This window comes from Manihot esculenta, chromosome 6 (assembly GCF_001659605.2).
Source record: "Manihot esculenta cultivar AM560-2 chromosome 6, M.esculenta_v8, whole genome shotgun sequence".
Taxonomy (NCBI): domain Eukaryota; kingdom Viridiplantae; phylum Streptophyta; class Magnoliopsida; order Malpighiales; family Euphorbiaceae; genus Manihot; species Manihot esculenta.
The window spans coordinates 3,660,452-3,682,662 of NC_035166.2; the positions used below are offsets into that span (position 1 = coordinate 3,660,452).

The window sequence follows — 22,211 nt, forward strand, 5'->3', positions numbered from 1 at the left end:
AATATTTAATACAATATGATATATTTAAAATGAATATAATTAAAAATTAATGGTTAAAAAGTTGACAAAAAATGTTAAATACAATAAAGCATAAATTCTATTTTGAGTAAATGGTAAACTCTTGAATAATAAAACAATAAAACATGAAAATTCTAATTCATTATATTTTAACAAATTCAAGAAAAATAATTATTTTTATAGAAAAACAATTATTGCAATTGCTGTGCATATATTTTTTTTTAATAAAAAAAAGAAAACGTGAAAAGCTATGCTTTATAAATTTGTTTTGTTTCAATGGAGAAGTTATGTATCATTGATCCCACAACCCATACCCTCATCGTCTTCCTCTCATTATTGCCGATCCCTTTATAAACCCAATATCTCTTCGCATTTTCTCGCCGGAATCAGCTTTGCTAATATCACTCTCCACTTTCTCTCTCTCCAAACAACCCTCCTCCTCCTCCTCTTTCTTCTTCATCTTTGTCTTCTTCAAAATGGTACGTATATATCTATCCATCTCTCTTAATTTCCTTCTACGCATGTATGGATTTTTACATAAACACATACGATTTCGTATATAATCTTCTGTCTTCAATTTTTGAAATCATATTTTTGGTTAACTTTTTGTAATTAATCGTTTAATTAGTTTGTTTATATTCGTTTCTTCTATGCGTTTCACGTAGCAGTTTTCCGGCGTTTAAAATGCTGTTCTCCGGCGATTCGTTTCCTTTTTTTTTTTGTTTTTCTCGTAAAGTGGCCTTTTTTAGTTATTATCTTTAATAATTGGCTGGTTTATTGTGAGAATGGGGAATCTTTGTAATTGGCATGTTTTGTTTTTTATTTTCTTGCCTTTTCTTTTCTTTTCTTTGCTTTTTTGTTTGGAGGGAAAGTAGGGGCAAGTGCGGTGTGGGCCGGCCTTTGTGCCTGAAAAGGGTGAAATTTTATACCACTGATTCCGTAGCATCCATCCTATACCAAAGGACACTTATAAGAGAAAATAAATAAATAAAAAAAATAAAAATTACTATTTAAGAGTGTTTAGTTTAAGTTCAATCAACTAAATTAAAATATTTGATAAATATTTAAAATATTTAAAAAATAAACTGACACTCACAGATTTAGTTTAATAACGAATGCATTTAAATAAATATGAAAAATTTTAAATTTTACTTTCCAAATATGCGATCTCCATTAAAAAAAAAATTGATATGCTGCATTTTAGATACAGTCTACTGTTAGAGCTATTTTCATTGGATGATAACTGTTTTTTACTCTAGTTTTTGTGGTAGAGTAAAATTCAATATTAATTAATATTTTAATTTTAAAAAATATTAAATAACAGATTTAATTAATAAATATTTTTATAAAATTAAAAATTAATTAATGAGTTTTTCATAAAAAGACTAAATATTAGAATATAAATATTAATTAATAGATTTTTTTAAAATCTCATAAAAATTTTAATATATTTTTTAAAATTAAAAAAATGACAAATAATTTTTTTTATATTACACGAAGTAAATATTAAATCTCAACAGTAATATTTAAATTATTGTTTATGAAAATTTTTTATTATAGTCAGTAAAATTTTAGTGTTATTAGTAATATTTAAATTATTTTTAACTTTTTTATAAAATCCATAAATATATAAATATATGTTTAAAAAATGTATAATATTAATGTAAATGTAACGTCATCAAGAAGAAAAAGTAATTCCAGCTGTCTTGTCCACATCATCATATCACATATGTTAGTTTTAGGAACTGTGATTTTTATTTTTCATTTTCATAATAATTTTTATATGCATCTGCGTAATAAATAAAATTATATTAAATATAATTTATATTAATTAAATTTATGTTTATTTATAGAAAAAAATTATATTCATAAAATATATTTTATAAAAAATATTTTTTGTAACAAAAAATTTTTGATGATATAATTTATTTTCTATTACTTAATTTTAATTTAAATTTTATTTATTTTATAGAAAATATATTTTATAATTAAAAATTTTAATTAATGAAAAATATTTTTTTCAATAATAAAAATTATTTAAAAAAATCATTTTCATCGGGTAAAATTTTTATATATAAATTTATTAATAAATTTTATTTTTATCACAGAAACTGTGGATGTGACTGGGATTTTCATCCTAGAAACGGTGGGACATTGCCTGTATTAATGTCATAATAGATATGAAAAATAGAACTGCTTAAATTTTTTTTTTCATTTATCTATTTTTCTTAAAAAATATTATTTTATGAATTAATCTTCCTTAAAATAAAAAGATTATGTAATTTCTCTTACACTATTGCTGTTATTCCTAATTTTTTTTAAATTTTATTGGACAGTTTAATTTCTCTATCTATTTATAAATGTAGTTTAATATATTTTGTTAATTGAATTTCAACATATAATTACAGTAGTCTTAAATTCTTTAAGTTTAATCAAAATAATAAATATAACAATTAGATTTACTACTTATTAATTTTTTTAATTTTAAATAATTAAAAATATCTAAACGTTTTACATTAAGACACGTAGTACTCTGTTATTGTGTGTCGTAGGTTACGAAAGACAAGGATGGGACTCGGTTTGTGCTTACGAAGCCTATGTCGTTAGACGAAGACCCTGATGTTTATCAGGCTCCTAATCTCGTTCGTAGGATTTTAAGTCTATTTGTAAATGTACGACCAGGATCAGATCTCACCAACTTTCAGGCAAGTATAGTACAAAATCTAAATTAATTTCACTCTTTATTTTGTGTGTAAATAAATATATTATTTTAATAAATATAAATTACATTTTAATACGTGAATTATACTATAATTAAAACATTAGTTTTTGTACGTTTATAATCGAATATTCAAATTCTTTTATTTTTAATATCTATTTTTTCCCTATTAGTTCAAAGGTAAATAACTAGATAAATTTTTAAAAATTATTTTTTCTTCTCACAATATTCTTATATTTTTATATCTAAAATTTAAATTCTTCTTTTTCCTTTCTCATTCTCTCTCAAAAGTAAATGTCCAATTGATAGATGTATATTAAAAAAATTTAAACTCATAAATTGATCTGTTTTAATATATAAAAGTTAAAAAACTTAAGTATATAGAAATATTTAAATTTTATATTCAGAAAATTTGTGAAATGGCAATAAGACAGAAAATTTTAAATTGTTTTGTATTTGTATATGAAAAGAAAAGAGCTAATATTATGTATTTAGTTTTATTTTATACAAAAAAATTAAAAGTGATGAAAATTTTAAGAAAATTACAGATTTAAAATTTAAGGACTGATTTATTTTAATATATAAAAATTGAGGAATTTAGATGTAAAATTATAGATTTTGAATTTAAGGATTTACTTATTTTAATACATAAAAACTACAAAGTGAGAAAGAAAGGAGGATTTTGATTTTTAAATGTAAAAATTTCTTTTATATGTGTTGTATGGTGTAATAAGAATATTGTAGAAAGAAAAATAATATTTAGAGATTTGTCTAACCATTTATATTTGAATTAAAGACGAAATGAATAGAGAGACAGTATATTTGGACGATTGAATTAAAGACGAAATGAATAGAGAGAGAGTATATTTGGACGAAATAAAAATAGAGAGGTTTAAGTATTGAATTTTAAAAATAAAGAGATTAATCCATTAATTATAATATAACTCAGAAACTAAAAATATAATTTACCCATTTAATAAAATTATTATTGCTAAATTTTAGTTATAATTTTAATCCCAACAAGTAAAATCTTAATCATAATTAGGTATTTTATTAATATCAAGTTAATTCAGTTTCCAACATATAATGTATATATGGTAAGACATTATGAGGCAGAGCAAAGGGTGACATTGTATAGATTTTTGAAAATTTGCAAGTTCAGCTGCCACCACTTTTCAACATTCCAAAGTCCCACCTCCAATGTTTTGGTGAATCTGTGTATTGTGTGGGTAAAGATTTGCTGCACAAGTGCAATATTGCAGAGAGCTCTCAAGACAGATTCATATGTATGGTTGCTTGGAGCATTTCCACAGCTCGTCCTTCTGTCTTTGGCGTTGCTCCTTACAATCCTGTTCTTGGTGAGACTCACCATGTCTCTAGGGGAAACCTCAATGTTCTCCTTGAACAGGTACTTTCTTTTTTACTTAATTCCTTATTTGATTCAAATGGATTGGGGTTCAAAAAATTTATTTTTAGAAAATAACTTAATTAAATTAGGACAAGTTTTAGATTTATTAAGAAGTTAATAAGAAATGACAACCAAATAAATAAATATTTAATGTTTCGTGATATCTTAAAATTTTTTAGTTGAATTACCGGTTAACCAAATAAAAATTTAATTTATACATAGTTTCATACTCTAAACTCTTATATTTAATTTATTATTATAATTATCTCGCTTTTAAAAATATTGCATAAAAGTCCCTCATCTTAAAAAACATTACATAAAAACTCTTAACCTTTGTAATTAAGATCCAACTTGGCAATTATGTTTAGATTATTTAAAATTTATTGGTCCATGGGCTTGCAGGTTTCACATCACCCACCAGTTACTGCACTCCATGCAACTGATAAGGAAGAAAACATTGAGATGATTTGGTGCCAAAATCCAGTTCCTAAATTCTATGGTATTTTAAATTCTTACTATAACAAAGGCACCACTATTTCCACAATTTATAAACCAAACCCATTTTCTTATTACACAGTTTCTAACATTTAAAAAAAGGCTATTGAGCTTTTACCCTTATTTGAAATCAAAGATTTTATAACATTTCAATTTAATTTATTTATTTTCTATCAATTTTCTTGTATAATAGAAATAATTTATTTTATTTTTTACTTGCAGAATTTTTATATTTTAAAAGAAATGAAATCATAAATGATTTTATTAGAATTCGTTTTGTGAAATCAATCGCATCAAATGAAGAGTTAAGAATATAGAACAGGCAATAAATATAAATTCCCGATAATCAGCTTTTCTCTCATTGTTTAATATTTTGCTGATTTTTGGAAATTCCAAAAATTATAGGGACTAAAGTGGAAGCTGAAGTGCAAGGAATAAGGCAGCTTAAACTCCTAAATCATGGAGAAACATATGTGATGAATTCACCAAGTCTGTTGATTAGATTTCTTCCACCTGGTCTAGATTGGGTTGGCAAAGTTAAGATTCAATGCCAACAGACTGGTCTTGAAGCTGAGCTATGTTATTTATCCAATTCTTTCCTAGGACGCAGAGGTTCCCATTCCATTAAAGGCAGAATCTACCACTCATCATCTTTGAACACTCTTTATGAGATTGAGGGACATTGGAACAGGTATATCAATTTTCACTTATTTCACATAAACAAGTACATTTTTGAATTTTCACTGAGGCCCAACGTATTACTCTTTCCATTCTATAATTTTTTTCTATTTTTCTTTTTTTTTTTCCAAAATTGTTATTCATCTTTTTTTTTTTTTTACACTATGGTTAATTTGAAACAGGTTTTACAGATGATGACCTGAGTTTTTCGTTTTGAATTTTGTAATGCAGCACTGTGACTATGAAGGACGTGAATAATGGGAAAAAGACTGTTATATACAATGCAAAAGAAGTAATCTCAGGGCTGAAAACTCCAATTGTTAAGGATCCTCAGGTACTTGACAAAAATCTCAATCTACTCTTAACAAGGTCATATTCTGAAGGTGAGTTTGAGATCAAATACCTGATTTTGAGATGATTTTGATTGAACAGGGAGTTTTGCCAAGTGAATCAGCTGCAGTTTGGAGTTCAGTTAGTGAAGGGATTCTAAGCAAAAACTGGGAGAAAGCAAGAGAAGCAAAGAAATCTATTGAGGAAAAACAGAGAGAGCTTGTGAAAGATAGAAATTCAAAAGGACAAACTTGGATTCCAAAATATTTCAACTTATCTTACACCAAAGAATGTGTTTGGGACTGCTCACCTACTCAAAAATGGGTCCCACCAGCTCCCATTGTTGTTCCTCTTTGACAAGCTTTTAAACTACACAAATAATTTAGCTCTTAAATTATAGACATCATCTCTATATATAAATGGAAAAAAATTCACATTAAAGAAAGATTTTATTCAATCTTTCAACACTTAGCACACCCAAACCTTACATTCAAAATATCACTTAGAGCCTAATCTTTTCTACACCTAAATATGAATTATACACATTCATCTACTTCAATTCAGAGTTCTCTAACTGCATTTCTTGTTGTAAAACTTCCGATTCGCTCCTTCGATTGAATGATTTCTCTCTAATAGTATCAAGGATTGGCTTCCAAGTCCTACCACCATTAGATTTTCTGATCCAATTTGCAGCCTGTGGGTCCATGAATCTGTTAGGACTAGTAGCAGGAGAATTCAAGATTGGCATGGTTCTTGAAGACTTGTTATTAGCTTGACAGCTGCTTGATTTTGCTATTGAATTGAGTCTCTTTACAATAGCAGCAAAGTCCATAGGAGAAGCTTCAGCTGTTAAGGTTGAGTATGGGAATAAGTAGTAGATTTGGCCTGGTTGAAGTTGAGTTTGTGGGTCTAGTGGCTTGGTCCCTGTTGTTAGAAGCTGAAGTGCTGTGCATATGAAATGTTCAGAGGATTTGCCTGTGATTTGGCTAACTGTAACAGGAGATTCAAAATCCTCTACATAACCATTCAGATGAACTACTCTAATGCTGTTGAGCTCAGCTGATGATCTGCAAGAGAAACAGCAACCCATCTCCTCTTCTCTCTCTCTCTCTCTCTCTTATCTTCTCTTCTCTTGCTTGGGAAGAAATTTGAGGTAATTTTATGTATATTTAAAGGGGTTTTAGTACTCTAATTGTGGACTTGGAAATTGAGACATGTTGGCGTTTGATTGAGGTTTGTGTCTAGTTATTGGTCAACTACTTGAATTTGTTATCTTTTGTTGCTGTCAATTGTGACAGACTTCACTCTTTCTACTATAAACAAGAAAAGGAAAGCTATTGGTCAAAGCAATTGAGGAGTGAGATATGGGCAACTTAATTTTAATTACTTTTTTATTAGTGTCCTAACATCCACATACTTACTTCAATTATTAAGGATGAGACTCACCTTTCAAATATATCTCTTAATCAGTTCAAAATTAATTTGGAAATTTAGCCATTACTTTATGAAATATTATTTTTTTATAATTTTTAATTAACTATTACTATAACATATTAATAGCTAATAAAATAACTAATATTACTAAAAAGGGTCTAATTTCATAATTTCAACTAAATTAAGAATTTTTTGGACGACTAGTCTCACAAACAATTATTTCAATAATATAAACTAGAATTAGGTTAGCAATTGGCACACGTTTCTCTTCTGTTTTTTTCCTTTTCATCCAAATATGTGATTCAATCTTCCAAAAAGATTACTTTCATATTCAAGGGAGGACTTACTTTTTTAATTGACTTCATTTTGAAGGATTCTTTTGCCGTGGGGTTAGGGTTTTGGGCTACTAAAAATGGACAAACTCATCCTATACGGCCATTGAGTGAGACGTTTAGAGTTGGAGAGGAAGACTCTAAACAAGTCTTCACCAATGGAAAGAGAAGGAAGAATTCCCATTTTGCTTGTAATTTGGTTTATAGATATTACTCAAGACTTTGGTTTTGACCTAAAATAGCACTGATATTGTGCTTCTTTACCTCTAAATGGTTTCTTCTGCATAAATTATCTTAGCATTTTTCCAGTCAGCTTGTCAATCACCCTTCTTTCTATGGTTCTTCCTTCTCTCCATAGGGTCTTTCTATTTAAAATTAAAAATTAAGGTCTTATTTGATTACAGATAAATAAATTTCTAAAATTCAGGAAAATAAAGTACTTATCCCTAGGAGGATAAAATAGTCTAAACCAAACAAGGCTTAATATTTACCTTCGCCCATGAAATAGAACTTTATAATTCATTTAGCCTTTTTTTTTGTTTGTTGAAACTATGATTCAGAAATTTGAATTTAAAGTGGTAAGTAGCCAAAAGTTAATATACAATCTCAATTTTTACCCCCAAAATACAAGAACCATGCCAGGCGACATTCACTTCTCAGCAATGCACCACCATTTACAAATTTTTAAGATATATGGAAGAATCGAATCCAAGTGGAGTTGGGGGAGGTCGAAGAGAACTATTCATCCGACCACAGAAAGAATTTAGTCAAAAACATCTCTCACTCAAATTGTCGTATAGTTGGAGAATAGCTGCAAGAGGTTATCAATAGTTTCTGGGTAGAATTTCCTCGCGAATAAGTAGCATGGTCGTTGGATACCATTCCATAAGCATGGCTGTATCTGCACTTCCCTCTGCAAAAACCAAGACAAGAATACAAAATATACAATTTAACAAAAATTAATGATTCTTCGGAATAGAAGAGCCGCGCTGAACTTTCTTGAAATTGTACCTTTTCGTCACTTGTCACGTGCACACTAAGGTCAATTGACTGCAAACAGATACAACCATTCAAGTCTCATTACAAAAGTACTAGTTATTTTAAAGTATTTTCTGAAGGCAGCCACATAACATAACAAGATGCAGCTACTTAAAAGTGAAGACCATACCGTAATATTCTTCAGAAGTTCATAAGTAATATCTTGAGCCCTATAAGATTTTGGATGCCATTTTCTCTCAGACCAATCAACATGTGTTACTGACCAATTTGCAATTCCAAGAGGATCAGCCAACTGAAGTGATCATAATACACTCATAAGCACAAACCCAAGTCTTGTAAAGTTGACAATTGAATATCATGCAAGGTACTCACGTGGAGAAAGGTCGGTAAATAATGTTCATCAGCTATGCAATTTTTCCCTTCCAGACCAGGCTGCAATAATCAAGAATATCCACATCAATGTTGCTTGATCCAAACATCACTTATTACTTTCCCTCTGTTAAGTCTAAATATGCTTCACACTGAATCATGCTATTTCAAATCTTCAGATTTTACCATAGTGTCTCCCCCAACTATCCTACAATAACACCATATGCATACTTTGCTGCTTTCAAATCCTTTGTAAAAGATTAATGTCAACTAGTCATATTGGACTCTTTGTAATACTAAGGAAGTTACAAACAAAAGAAAATCCTCTGATAAAAACAAACAGAATATCAATTCTTTTATCATATACAGGGCAAAAGAATGAATAATCCTTGATTAGATTATGCCTCCAATATATGAAATTCCACAAACAAAACAAGCAAGCCAACCTAAAGAGATTATCCATTGGAAGGATGTAATAATATACCAAAAGAAAAGAATTTTAGGGAAGAATCTTTCACAATTTTCCCCAATCCCCTTATGTCATAAAATTATACTTTTTGATGCCATTTCCCTAAAAGAAACAAGAAGCTTATGGCACAGATTAAAAAAAAACTAGAGATCTTTAACCATACTCTAAAAAATAAAGTCTTAATGGCTTAATACAAAAATCAATTTCACAATTAAGCTGGCAAGGGGGAAAAAAATACCTTGCAGAACTGCCGGAATTTATAATAGTAAGTACTATCAGCCACAACAATCACCGCATGTTGTCGCTTCATTGAGAACCACTGCACAGAAATTCATTAATTAAAGCTTGTGACAAGAACATGCTGATTAGACATTCAAACATCAAAACTAAGATGATGCATGTTCACACACTTAAACCAAGAGAGCTCCCTTTTGAAGTTACACCAGCAAAGAAAGTCACTCACCCACTCACATACAGCATAAATGCACTACATGCCCATACGTACATATTTATATAAGTTACTGCATATTGTACACCAATGACAGCTAAAATTTTAAGACCTACATCAAGAACCAGCTTTAAGGGTGTCATATAGCCAACAGTAATGCATAAATATCAAAATGGGGATTGAAGACATTTCATATTCATGTTCAAGTACATAGCCTTCTAATGGCATTTCATGCTCAAGTAAATGTGAAAATCTACCATATTGTTTTTTACTAGCCCCTTTGTAAAAGGGAAATGCTTAGCACGAAAAATGTAGCCAAGTAACAGAAGTAACAGAAGTAACTTAGAGATAATAATAAATCACAACATTTTTTGAACCACATTCACAACCTGGCAACCTTGCATCATATTAGAGAACATACCTGCGCACCCTTTCTGAAGTCTTTCTTCTCAACTTCAGGCAACATATGCTCTGAATACCTACCATTCCCATGTGGTCCAGGATCATAAAAGCTGAGAACAAAAAGAAATATGCATAAGCAAGCACAAACAAGATAAAATTTTATGTATAGCAGACAACTAACATAAAGGTTGATGGCACATACCAATCAACAAAGCTTATATTTGTGTACATCAGATAGTTGTAAACATAATCAAAGTTGTGCAATGGCACACAACTGCAATGGTGAAGAAAAATTAGTCATTAGCTAAGGATAGCAGAAGTCATATCAGAGCTTGTGTTTGCTTCTAATTTAATTTTTGTACATTGAATTATTGCAGACACTTCAGAATCAGATGTTATTATCTGATTACCTATCAGAAAGTAAGACAAAATGCTGGTTTTCAGGATCCTTCAATGCATTTGCCAAAAGCCGTCTCTCTGCATCAACCATTGAAATTTTTCCCCACACCACCTGCGAATATAATTAATAACAGATATGAGTCTCTTATCAGATCGTGGTCACCATCCCCATTGAATATGAAGGAAATCAAATTTGATTTTTATAAACAAATACTTAATTTGGTTTTGTTTCAAAGAAGTTACTATTGCCAAATTTCTATGGAGTTTTAAGCTGCATTTTTAATGTAATAGTAAGTATTGACAACCCCATAGCCTACAGAAATAAATTTACAATTTTTCTTGGTCATCAAGTAAGCAAATCAACAATGACTTAATTAAAAGAAAAGTATAAATGAATGATTTAATATCACATAGGAAGTATAGGTTTAAAAGATAATAATGAGAAATGCAGGAATAGGTGTGAAAGCAAGAAAAATCAGCAAAAGTCAGCTAGCATTTGGAGGAAAATTATTTAGAGGCCGTTATTAGATCTCCAGCTGATATTTGGCAGGACTTAAGATATAACAAGAGCTGGAATAGCTCCGTACTATGTGTTTTGCCTCTTCATCTCTTCCTCCTTCCCTTTCTTTCTCTATTTCCTCTCTAATTTCTACTCTCTTCAAGGATGCTTTAGGTTCTTAAAAGCACAGAAACCAATGGGAAACTGAGGAAAGGCATCAAAGTTACTTTATTTTTATTTTTCTTCTACACCCTAATTTTTATGTGGTAAACATCAAAAGAGAAATGGAAATGACGACCACATATATTATAATTTAAAGATAAGTAGAAATTAATAATTGATATCAGATATATTGACCTGGCGACTGTGTATCTCCCGATTGACAAAGTATCGGCTCACATGAACTGGCTTGTCCTTGGAAGCATGCACATAAACAGAGAATCTGCCTTCATGACCCTGCTCAAAATGATGAACTAGCTTTAGCTAAGAACAAGTTAAAAAATAATAATTACAGGGCATTCATCCGCGTGCAAAAAAAGTTATACTGCTCTTCTTAGCACATACAACACAAAGAAGTTTATGTTACATACAAGAGAAAGAGGTTTACGAAGTAATTAAAATAATTACAGAGCCTTCATCAGTCAAAATTGCTTCAAGAACTGAAAACAGAATAAGCAAACTAGCCTACCACCCCATTATCATACTGGTCCTGTATCATTCTCAAAGAAAAATTAAACCCTATAGGCGTATTATCAAACAGCTCCCTTCATTTTTCCTTCTAAAATCTTCAATTATCAAGAAACATTAAATCTTCATATACAAATAAATAACAGACAAACTGGATGAAACACAACAAAAATAAAATAGTAAAATGAAGAAGATCTTGCAGTTATTTCTTAAATATGCCTTCAGATAACTAAAAGATTCAACTCTCATCCATGCTCCCTTTCAAATGCAAGTCTACAAAATACCCTTGAAACTACTGAAAACTCCATCCAGTTTAATCATATTTTTACTTTCTCCCCCAAAGGCTGTAACAAGCACAGCTTTACTTGCCCCAGTCACAAAAACTTCTAAAGAGGAACCTAATAGCCAAATGTACTAAATAAAGCATGCAAGGCTCCAAGTATATAACATCTCATGTCCTTTAAAATTGATCAAGCAATTTAATAGTTCATAGGCACTGAGACTTCTTGGTCAGAATCAACTACATACTGTAATTTCCCTCATCATGTCAACATGAAGAGGGATTAAAGTTCACCAGAATCAATAAACAATGTTTTTCCCTTATCAAAGAGTATATAATATTACTGGATCATGCTTTCTCTCTCTGTGTCGAGCATGTGACCACACTCAACCAGTAGAGTCAAAAGCAGAAAAGTGAAAGGCCTAAACGCAAAAGTACAGCAAAATATGGGTCCTCCGCTTACAGTCTAGACACATTTTCCAAGGCAACTGTTTTCCTAGCTTAAGTCCACGCCACTTTGCAAGGAGCAAAAGGCACATGCCTTATTAAATTTTACATCTTCCATCTTTCTGCTCAAGCTTGTGTTCTTTATTCTTTGGGCTATCTGCTGCTAGATTTTCCAACTTTTCTCCATGCAAAAGAGGCTAATGTTGGAGAAGCAAGTGAAACACAAGAAACCAAACCTAAAAATTATATTAACAAGTCAAGTGCAAGTTCAAAAGCCTTCACAGCCACAATTTGAAGATCTTGAGGCTGATTTAGATGGAATTGGAGTGGAAGAAATTGATGGATATCAATCTTGTGGTGGTGATGAAAACGTAGAGAATTTGAGTGGGATGATGATGACCTATTACTATTCTAGACTATTCAACTTTATTTTCTGGGTTAAGTAATATCTAGCCTATTACTTCATGCATTTTTCTTTTGAATTGCATCATTAACACCCTTGGATTTTTGTTACTTTCATGCTTATTGAAGGTAAACATTTGATAATATGATTTCAAGGATAGGAATTTTTATATGAAATTATTGGATTATTGTATTTCTTTGTATTAGTTGTTGAAAAAAAATTTTAGCACATTTTTTATTAAGTAACAAGCTCCTATGCGTGAGCTTTTTTCTTCTGCTCTGCATTTCAGGCAATGGATAGATCTATGGAGAGATCTGTGGCTGTTATGCTACCGAAATGCTGCCAGCATGCTGCTGCCCTTTTTTTACGTTCATTTTGTTGATGGCTGCTCGTCCATCGTTCCATCATTTGCCACCAACCTGCTGCTTCTGTCCATTAATGTTGTTTTTTTTTTAACTTTATGTTAATTATGCATAAATTGTGATTGTGAAAGTAGCACTAGCATTATAAAAAATTTGTGATTATAAATGTGAATTGTGAATATAGATAGCTAGTTTAGCTAGCAAATAAAGATTATAATGTAGTGTTTGATTATGAATTTGTAATTGTAAATGATAAATGTGAATTGTGAAGATTGAAGAGTATATTGATTGAAGAGCAGTTGGTTTTTATTGTGTGATGGAAAAACTTGGCTTTATTTTTAACTTATGAGCTTCTTATTAATGTTTTAACTATTATTATTTTATATTTGGTACTCACTTTATTATATTTAGCTTTAGATTTGATGTTTGGTCTTTATTGTATTTAGCTTTAGATTTGATATTTGGTACTTCACTTTATTGCTTGTAGCTTTATATTACTTGAATTTTAATGAATTTTTGAATTTTTTTTTGCGCCTAGTGTTGCTCAAGCACCTGCACCTTGCACCACCATGGCTCCAGACCTCCTTTGTGTCTTAGTGCGCATTGAGCCTTTCACAACTATGCCTATGACTTTTCAATGTACCTTTCACCTTTGATCACCTTGGGCTCAACAGTCATACATAGACTAGATCCCAAGAATAAAGGGTAATTCCCTAAGATACATCAATTTACATCTTTTGGTAAATTATAAGTTCTTTCTATCTTGTTCAACAGGTTGGGTATCATGTTTCAAGGGAAGATAATGTACAACATGCTTTAGGAATGGCGCCCGTGTATCAACCAACTCGTATAAACTAGTTGGGGTCGGATATATAGATCTTTTTCACCATCCCAAACAAATGAATATACAAACTCAAAAAGCCTAAACAAAAGATTATAAAAGTTGTCAAGACCCACGTATATATAAAAGGTTTCATAAATGTATCAAAATACTAAAAAAAAAAAGAGAATTGTTTGAATTAAAAAGCAAAAATAGGATAGATGAGCTTAGATAAACTGTATTGTTTGCAGAACCTCAATACACACGTTGAAAGTTTGTGCCAACTTGAACTATTTCTCTTCTAATTGATATATTTCCAAAGCAATTGAACAAGCATAAACGATCTAGAAACAGTGAGCATATTAGCCTAAGCATATAAGGACTTACATGGAAAAACTTCTCCCATAGCTTCTCAAAAGGTAATGAACCCGGGCTCAAGAACATGAAGGCAATTTTAGCATTTTTTGATGGAACATAAGCTGCATTCAAAATTTCCCTAACCACAATCTGAGAAGCAATTTCTCCATCCGTATAATCTTTTGCAGGAGCTGGTGGAAGCCAATGAGTAAGAACCTTGCAGCCGCTAGAAGAAACATAACAAGCAGCACTGCTTTGGGGAGGATAGACATAAGCACACACTAGAAATAGGCTGACCATTGAAACCAAGACAATAATCCATATTGGCCTCTTCAAAGGAGGGCGGTGGCGAGCGCCTGGCAAGATCTGCATATCACCCATGTCTAGATGCCACGTTTGAGCTGTCTTCATTTACTATAAGCACATCAGTACTTCATTTGAGGTCATGCACGTCTTTCGCTATTATTGATGTCCACCCTCTCCCAAACAAGCAGTAAGAACTTTTCAAGCTAAAATTCTCCAATTGACTATTCAGGAGAAACCTGAAAATGGATAACACAATCAGAAGACCAAAAAGGCATAATACTTCCATTTATATCCCAACAATCAAGCAATCAATATGCAAAATAATGGACTATCATCAATAAGAGAGAGAGAGATAGAGAGCACGCATACATACACACAAAAGAACGAAAGAAAGAAAGAAAAGGAGACCCATAGTACAGGAATTACAAAAAATTTTTAACAAATTCATATCCATATTCCATAATACATTACTGAACCCTATCACCCAGTTAAATAGCTTGATACTCGGACTATAAAAAAGACAACTTCAATTAAACACAAATAAAAGGAGGGAAAATATCAGATCCTCAATAACAAAATCATTCAAAACGAAAATTCCCATGAAATCAAGAATTAAAGCACTTAATTCCCCATCTATGAATTACAAAACTTAAATCAACCAAAAGAAAAAGGATAAAAAAAAAAGGGAAAGAATCCAGATGTGGCTTCATTGCAGAAGAATCTCAGAAGAAATATAACAAATAACAGAGAAGAAAAAGATAAAAAAGCGCTGCGATGTTAAAATAACCTTTATGGTAAGTCACGCTTATGTAGGCGGCAATTCAATTTTTGTACATAAATAAAAAGAAATTCAAAGCATAGGCTCTGTTTCCTCCTCTATTTGCCTTTTCTCAGTAAACAAACATGGCAAAAGGAAAAGGTGATCTGACTTTTCTAAGCAAATTAAGGATAAAACAGCCATGAAAATATATACATCAAATGAAACAAGATCCAGAAACTTAAGAAATAGACCAAGTTTGATTAACCGACCCTTTGATGCAAAGTCCGCAATTTGCCCAACTACTAAAACCAAGTGTTCATTCCCATCTTCAACCACTAAATTATATATAATAAAAGTCAAACCAATTTAATCCAAACCCAACACCAATGACTCGTTCAAAATCCAAAATGCACACTCAATTACGTTAATAGTCAAACCAAAACCACCCTGCTTTGGCCGCACAAATTTAGAAACTTCCACGCTTCTACAATCTACACTTGTTACTGTTTGGTTCCCAAGAAAAAAGCAGAAAAAGAAGTTTCTCTTCCCCCGTATTGAATTACTCGTAAAAGAGATGAACCCATTACAACCCATTGCGGTAACTCGGTGGACGCATGCATAGAATTACTTAAAAAAAAGCAAGAAATCTAAACATTAATTTTCTTTCCTTCTTCGTATCAGGGAACTGAAAATGAAGAAAAACTAAGAAAAGAAGGAAATGAATGGAAGTGAGATGCAAATACCTGAGGAGACAGATCTAATCTAATTGGTGTACTCTTGAGCAATGAAAGATCTAATCTAAGAATCGAAGTGGAATCAGAAGGAGAAGTTTGAATGGGATCAAGATCTAGGGCAAAATCCAAGTGAAAAAGAACAAAGAGGAGAAACAGAGAAAGACACAAAATTTATATATATATATATATATGTATGAGTTGATTCTTTTAAACGATTCGTTTAGGTGTTGTGTCGTGGTTCTCTTCCTTCTTCTTCTTCTTCTTCTTCTTCTCGGGAGAGGGACAGAGAGAGAAAAAGAGAGAGAGTCGTTATTGGCTCTTCAAAACAGAAACTGGAGCATTTCAGCCGGCGATTTTTCAAAAAGAAAAAAACTAATTTTTTAATTTTTTACTTCATAGATTTACTAATAAAATTCTGTACAATACTCGCAGTGGAAGCGCGTGTATTTTTGTCTTCCACCACACAGGCCACGTGTGAGAAATTACGATCGTGATTTAAGTTCGCCATCTTCCTCAAACAAGATGGTTAAATCAATAATATTTTTAATTTAACAAAATAAAATTTTAAGCTCTTAAAAAATTAGTTAAAAAATATTTAAGTTCTGAATAAATAAAATAATTCATTTAAAATCTTATAATTTTAAAAAAAATAAAAAAATTCAGAATCTACCACGTCTTCGTTAAAAAAAATATTAAATTCCTTAATAAATATTATAATAACCATATAATCTCTTTAAATAAATAATTTTAATATTATATTTTAGTACTTAAATTTATAAATAAATTATGTTATTATAAATAGATAATAATAATTTTATAAAATTTATAAAATAAATAAAATATTATTTGAAAATTTTAAATTTTAAATTTATTAAACAGTAAATTAAAAAATCTTTTATATTAATTAAACCCATAAATAATTCATATTTTTTTATTTTCTCATTAATTAAAAATTAAATTTTTTTCAAACTTTAACCTTTATATATATATTAGAAAATTTGAAATGTCTTTGAAAAATATGCAACTATTATAATGATATTGATATATATAATAAAAATAAGAATAATGATAAAAATATATTGAAGATTTAAATTTAATTTTCTTATAGATATAAGATTTAAATTATACTATAAAGTAATTGAGAAATTAATAAATTGAAAAAATCTCTTATAATTTGTTTATTAGTTTTATTAGTTATTTTTATATTTTTATGGCTTTTATTGGGTTTAATAGTTTTTCATAAATTAATTTTTCAATGTATTTTATAATTTTCGTTATTTATTTTATGTAATATAATCTATTATATAGTTTTAATAATAGTAATAAATTTTTAAATGAGATATTAAAATTAAAGTTTGGTATTTAGTCAAAAGAAAAACAAAGATAATTTTAATTATTTATATACTTTTTAAAGTGAATTATTCATAATAAATTTTGAATTTAGTTATGTTGGCCCATAGCTCTTAAAAAAACTTGGTTTTGATGTATGGAAACTTAATAAGTCTATTTATCTAACAATTTTAAGATCTTTAAGTTGAAAATAGTATGTATTTTGTAATATTTTTTGAAAAATCAAAGTGAAGGTGTAAAAAAATAAATATTTAAAATAAGCTAAGTTAATTATCTATTTTATTAATTTATATGACACAATATTCGCTCAAAATATATTATGAGTTATTACCATATGATGAAATTATGTGGTAAGACTCTAATAAACCGTGACACTCGGTCACGCGAGTCTCACCTATAAAAAAGAAGACTCGGTTTTCATGATGGTCAGTACTCAAAATGACAGAATACTCACATTTTCATGAACAAGTAGAGTTTTTCATGACGTATGATTTACTGTTAAATGATAGTATCTAACAGATTCTCATTACGCCTATAATCGTAGAATCTCTTATCCACTAATCGGTACCAGTCATATTTTCAGAAGATTCACCAACTAACTCTATCTTCTTACAGTATAAAAGCAAAGCATATACAGAGTTCAAGATACTTATTCTTACACACTCTTCTTAATATCAAGCAATCTATTTAGACTCGCCCTCTCTAACAATTTACTGACTTAAGCGTCGAAGTGACTGCTTATAGGCACCAACCACCTCACTTTCCTTTTTTTTCCAAAGTGACCAATCATCTTCAAATCCTTTCGAGCACATCATTTGGTTTCATTGTCGAGATCCCATTGAGTCCTTGTTCATTTGGAATAAATCCGACTTAGCTTTCTATTTATTTTTTCACTCAAAGTATTTTCTATTTTTGTCACTTTACTCTTAAAATGACTGAAAACTCATGAGCTGTTGCTAAATCCATTACCAACTGGGGAGCCATCATCTCCTTCACTCTTGGTAGTGGACCGGACACTCCTACCATAGTTAATGAGACAAACCTCAACAATATGAACAATGAGCAGATGATACAATACATAAAAAAGCTGCATGCAACTCTCAAGCAATATAAAGCTCGGGAGAAGGCCTCATTCATGGCTCCCAGAATAAGGAAGAAAGCTTCCTTCGATACCCCAAAGACTTGGATAGAGGCAATTCACAAGCACTCCAAAGGAAAGGCTAAAGTAGAGGATAAGGAATCATTGAACGAGGCCCCAAAAGACATTGACTAGAAGTTAGTTTGAGAAATACAAAGGTATTAGAAGGAGCAAGAGGAAGATTATGGCTTGGACGACGCCTCACCCCTGTCAGAGGAAATTCTTGCATAAACTTTTTCCACAAAGTTCAAGCTGTCTAGTTTGAACAAGTACGACGGGATGAAAGACTTAGGAGCATCTGGTAATCTTTCGGACTACGATGCAACTCTAGGATGTTAATGATTTCATATTATGCTAAGTCTTCCCATCCACCCTCATAGGTTTGGCTCAAAAATAGTATCAACATTTGAGTCCAGGTTCTGTCCACAATTTTAGACAACTTGCCATGTTATTTAATTCTAGGTTTGTTACCTATACCTCCTAAAAAACTCTCCTCAAACTGTGAAAAATCCAATAAGGAGAGGGCGAGTCTTTAAAGAGTTTTATCTCACGTTTCAATGTTGAAGCAATACAAATTAAAGAATTGAATCACAAGATAGCATGCGAAGAATTAAAGAAAGGGACTCCCAACATAAAGTTTATGGATTTGTTAATCAAAAATTCAGTAACCACTAATCAACAGTTAATGAACAAAGCACAAAAGTACATTCGATTGGACGATGAAGTCCAGGTGCTGAGAGAGGATAAGAGGAAAAGTAAAAAAAAAAAAAAAAAAAAAAAAAACCCAGAAGCCAGAAATGTGAGGCTATGAGGGAAATCAGAGAATTATCCCATGTCCTAAGGGAGGGACGACCGAGATAAGTATAAGAACTATACTCCCTTAAATGACTCACAGATGCATATTTTGATATGGATAATAAAGAATGACAAAGAGGTTAGATGACCCTCTAAGCTCAACCCTGATAAAGGCAGCAGACCATACAGGACAAAATACTATCATTTTCAAGATCACGGATATACAACGGAGGAATACCGGCAGTTAAAAGATGAAATCGTAAGACTGATAAGGGATGGCACACTCCGGAAGTTTTCCAGAAAAGACAGAAAGGATAGTGGACTCGAGCCTAAGGTAAGAATCCCAAAAAACACTATTGATAGTGAACCTGTTAGAATTATACATATGATTATAGGTGGCCCTAGTGATTGTAAAGGCAAGAACAAGTGCACCCCTAAGGATATGTGGTCTGTAAAGCAAGAACCATGGACAAAGCAAGAGATAAAGTTCGGGCTAGCAGATAGGGTGACAAAATCTTTGCATAATGACCCCCTAATTATAAGAGTTCGGTTGAACAGATTTGATGTGAAGCGAGTCTTGGTAGACATAGCTAGTTCCCTTAACCTTCTCACTTCAGAAATATTTAATAAGTTGGGTCTAGATAAAAATAATCTTTGGTAAAGTTTTCTAGCTGTTAGTGGGACCAAGGGACAAAATCATGGCAATATTTGGTACCTTTAATCTGCCACTTGTATTGGGAGATGAGAAGCACAAGCGGAAGCTATATGCAGAATTCACGGTAGTAGATATTCTATTCGCTTATAGTTTATACTTGGTCGCCTAGTCGTAAACTGCCATGGGATAATAATTAACATGAGTGCTTTGTGTTTAAAGTTATCAGCTCTAAGGGAATTGGCTATTGTTCGAGGTAGCCAAAAGTCGACACAAGAATGCCATAGGCACTCTAAGAAAAGTCCTAGGAAAGCAACGATGCTGATTGATCTATTGGAAAAACTTGACTCTCATACGAAACTAGAACCAGCAGACCCGATAGAAAATGTCCTCTTAGAAGCAGATAAAAATGTATGCTTTGGAATTGTATTGAGTAATGTAGTAAAAGATAATTTAGTGAAATTACTAAAACTTGATGACCACTTTCTTGGTCTCCAGAGAATGTAACAGGTATAGACCCAACCCTAATCACCCACAAGTTGTCTATTGATAAGTCAATAAAACTAGTATAGCCAAAGAAAAAGAAATTTGCCCTAGAAAGACAACAGTTGATTAAGGAAGAAGTTAATAAGCTCTTGAGTACAGGTTTACTAAAGGAAGACAAGTATCCTATATCTCTCGCCAATGTAGTATTGGTCAAGAAAGCAAACGAAAAGTAAAGGATGTGAGTGGACTTTATTGATCTAAATAAGGCGTGTCCAAAAGATCACTATCCACTCCCATCCATTGATAGGTCAGTACATTCTACCTCAAGCCATGTCGTGTTTTCTTTTTTAAATGTCATTTTAGGGTACCACTAGATCTTAATGTATCCCGAGGATGCTGAAAAAACTGCTTTCATTAGGGATGAAGGGGTTTTCTGTTATAAGTTGATGCCGTTCGAATTAAAGAATGTAGGGGTGACCTATTAAAGGTTGTATCAGGTATTTTTAAATATCTGGTAGGAACAACAATTAGATGTACGTGGATGATATGGTGGTGAAGACTCGAACCTTAAAAGATCACCTAGGCAATATCTAGATGATTTTCGATATGCTAAATAAGGCAGGTATGAAACTCAACCCTAAAAAATATATTTTTGGGGTAAGGACTGAAAATTTTTTAGGGTATATAGTCTCTAAAAGAGGCATAGAAGCAAACCCTGACAAAATTAAAGCCATACAAGGTTTGGAAGTACCTAAGTGTGTGAATGATATACAAAACCTAAATGAGCGGGTTACAGCTCTTGGCTGATTTATATATTGCTCAGTTAGAAGGTGTTTCCCATTCCTTAAAGCGTTAAAAGGTAAAAACAAGTTTGTGAGGGGAAAAGAGTGTGTTGAGCCATTCCTGAATTTGAAAAATTTCTTATCATCTCCACCTTTGCTAAGCTCGCCCGTTGAAGGTGAAGTTTTATTTCTATACTTGTCTGTTACGCAGGAAACAGTAAGCTTAGTGCTTATACGAAAAGACAAGAGAGAGTAAAGCCCTGTCTACTACACCAGCCAAGTCTTGAAGGGTACATAATTGAATTATTCCCCTCTCCAGAAGTTGGTCTTTGCAGTTTTGATGTCTGCCATAAAGCTTCATCCTTATTTTAAGTATCATACTATAAATGTAAGGACAAACTATCCTCTGTGAAATGTGCTTCATAGCCAGAACTATCAAGGTAATTATCCATTTGGGCTGTGATGCTGTCAACATATGATATCAGGTATGTTCCTAGAAACGTGATGAAAGCCTATGCTTTAGCTAACTTTATTGCTGAAATCGCTCCACCCTTTGTGATCTTCGAACATGTGGTTGAAGAATGGAAGGTGTGGGTGAATGGTGCCTGTGGAACGGGGATTCTAGAATGGGAATTCTCCTGTAGAGTCAGACAAGAATAAAGCTTTGATACACGACAAAGCTCGCCTTCAGTACTACAAAAAATATGGCCGAGTATGAGGCCGTGATCATGGCACTCAGAATCATCGCAGAAATAGGTATACAAAAGTCCATTATTTTTAGTGACTCACAACTGGTTGTAAATCAGTGTTAGGGACAGTTCAAAATTCAGGACTCCAATCTCGTCAAGTATGA

General features: G+C 31.4%; 3 protein-coding genes across 6 annotated transcripts; 1 reads left to right on the forward strand and 2 right to left on the reverse strand.

Moving 5' to 3' along the window:
- The first annotated feature begins 305 nt into the window (after nt 1-305).
- LOC110616720 (oxysterol-binding protein-related protein 4C) lies at nt 306-6,998 on the forward strand. Its single transcript, XM_021759196.2, has 7 exons — nt 306-497; nt 2,571-2,723; nt 3,900-4,145; nt 4,548-4,644; nt 5,046-5,331; nt 5,550-5,652; nt 5,751-6,998. Exons 1-7 carry the CDS (start codon nt 495-497, stop codon nt 6,003-6,005), a joined length of 1,143 nt encoding a protein of 380 aa, XP_021614888.1. The 5' UTR covers nt 306-494; the 3' UTR covers nt 6,006-6,998.
- Nucleotides 6,199-6,738, reverse strand: LOC110617364. Its single transcript, XM_021760100.1, has one exon. The coding sequence runs from the start codon at nt 6,736-6,738 to the stop codon at nt 6,199-6,201; it is 540 nt and encodes a 179-aa protein (XP_021615792.1).
- Nucleotides 6,999-7,904: 906 nt separating the features above from the next.
- On the reverse strand, nt 7,905-16,483 carry LOC110617704 (glycosyltransferase BC10). Of its 4 annotated transcripts, none has more exons than XM_021760665.2 (11): nt 16,165-16,483; nt 14,386-14,897; nt 11,357-11,455; nt 10,512-10,612; nt 10,304-10,375; nt 10,121-10,211; nt 9,490-9,570; nt 8,786-8,845; nt 8,583-8,705; nt 8,426-8,464; nt 7,905-8,327 (listed from the first exon to the last, which is right to left on the reverse strand). In XM_021760665.2, the coding sequence occupies exons 2-11, from the start codon at nt 14,764-14,766 to the stop codon at nt 8,199-8,201; spliced, it is 1,176 nt and encodes a 391-aa protein (XP_021616357.1). In that variant the 5' UTR covers nt 14,767-14,897; nt 16,165-16,483; the 3' UTR covers nt 7,905-8,198. The 4 variants fall into 4 exon arrangements, with proteins under 4 accessions (XP_021616357.1, XP_021616358.1, XP_021616359.1 ...); XM_021760666.2 differs by lacking the exon at nt 16,165-16,483 and adding an exon at nt 15,691-16,139; XM_021760667.2 differs by lacking the exon at nt 16,165-16,483 and adding an exon at nt 15,449-15,658.
- Nucleotides 16,484-22,211: the final 5,728 nt, after the last annotated feature.

Bases quoted from the DNA above. Each gene is read 5' to 3' on its own strand.
- LOC110616720 (XM_021759196.2), top strand. The intron at 5,332-5,549 runs GTATATCAATTT...TTTGTAATGCAG, and splicing joins ATTGAGGGACATTGGAACAG to CACTGTGACTATGAAGGACG. The intron at 5,653-5,750 runs GTACTTGACAAA...TTGATTGAACAG, and splicing joins CAATTGTTAAGGATCCTCAG to GGAGTTTTGCCAAGTGAATC.
- LOC110617364 (XM_021760100.1), bottom strand. From the start codon at position 6,738: ATGGGTTGCTGTTTCTCTTGCAGATCATCAGCTGAGCTCAACAGCATT.
- LOC110617704 (XM_021760665.2), bottom strand. From the start codon at position 14,766: ATGAAGACAGCTCAAACGTGGCATCTAGACATGGGTGATATGCAGATC. The intron at 10,613-11,356 runs GTCAATATATCT...TTATATTCGCAG, and splicing joins GGGAGATACACAGTCGCCAG to GTGGTGTGGGGAAAAATTTC. The intron at 8,328-8,425 runs GTACAATTTCAA...TGGTTTTTGCAG, and splicing joins ACGTGACAAGTGACGAAAAG to AGGGAAGTGCAGATACAGCC.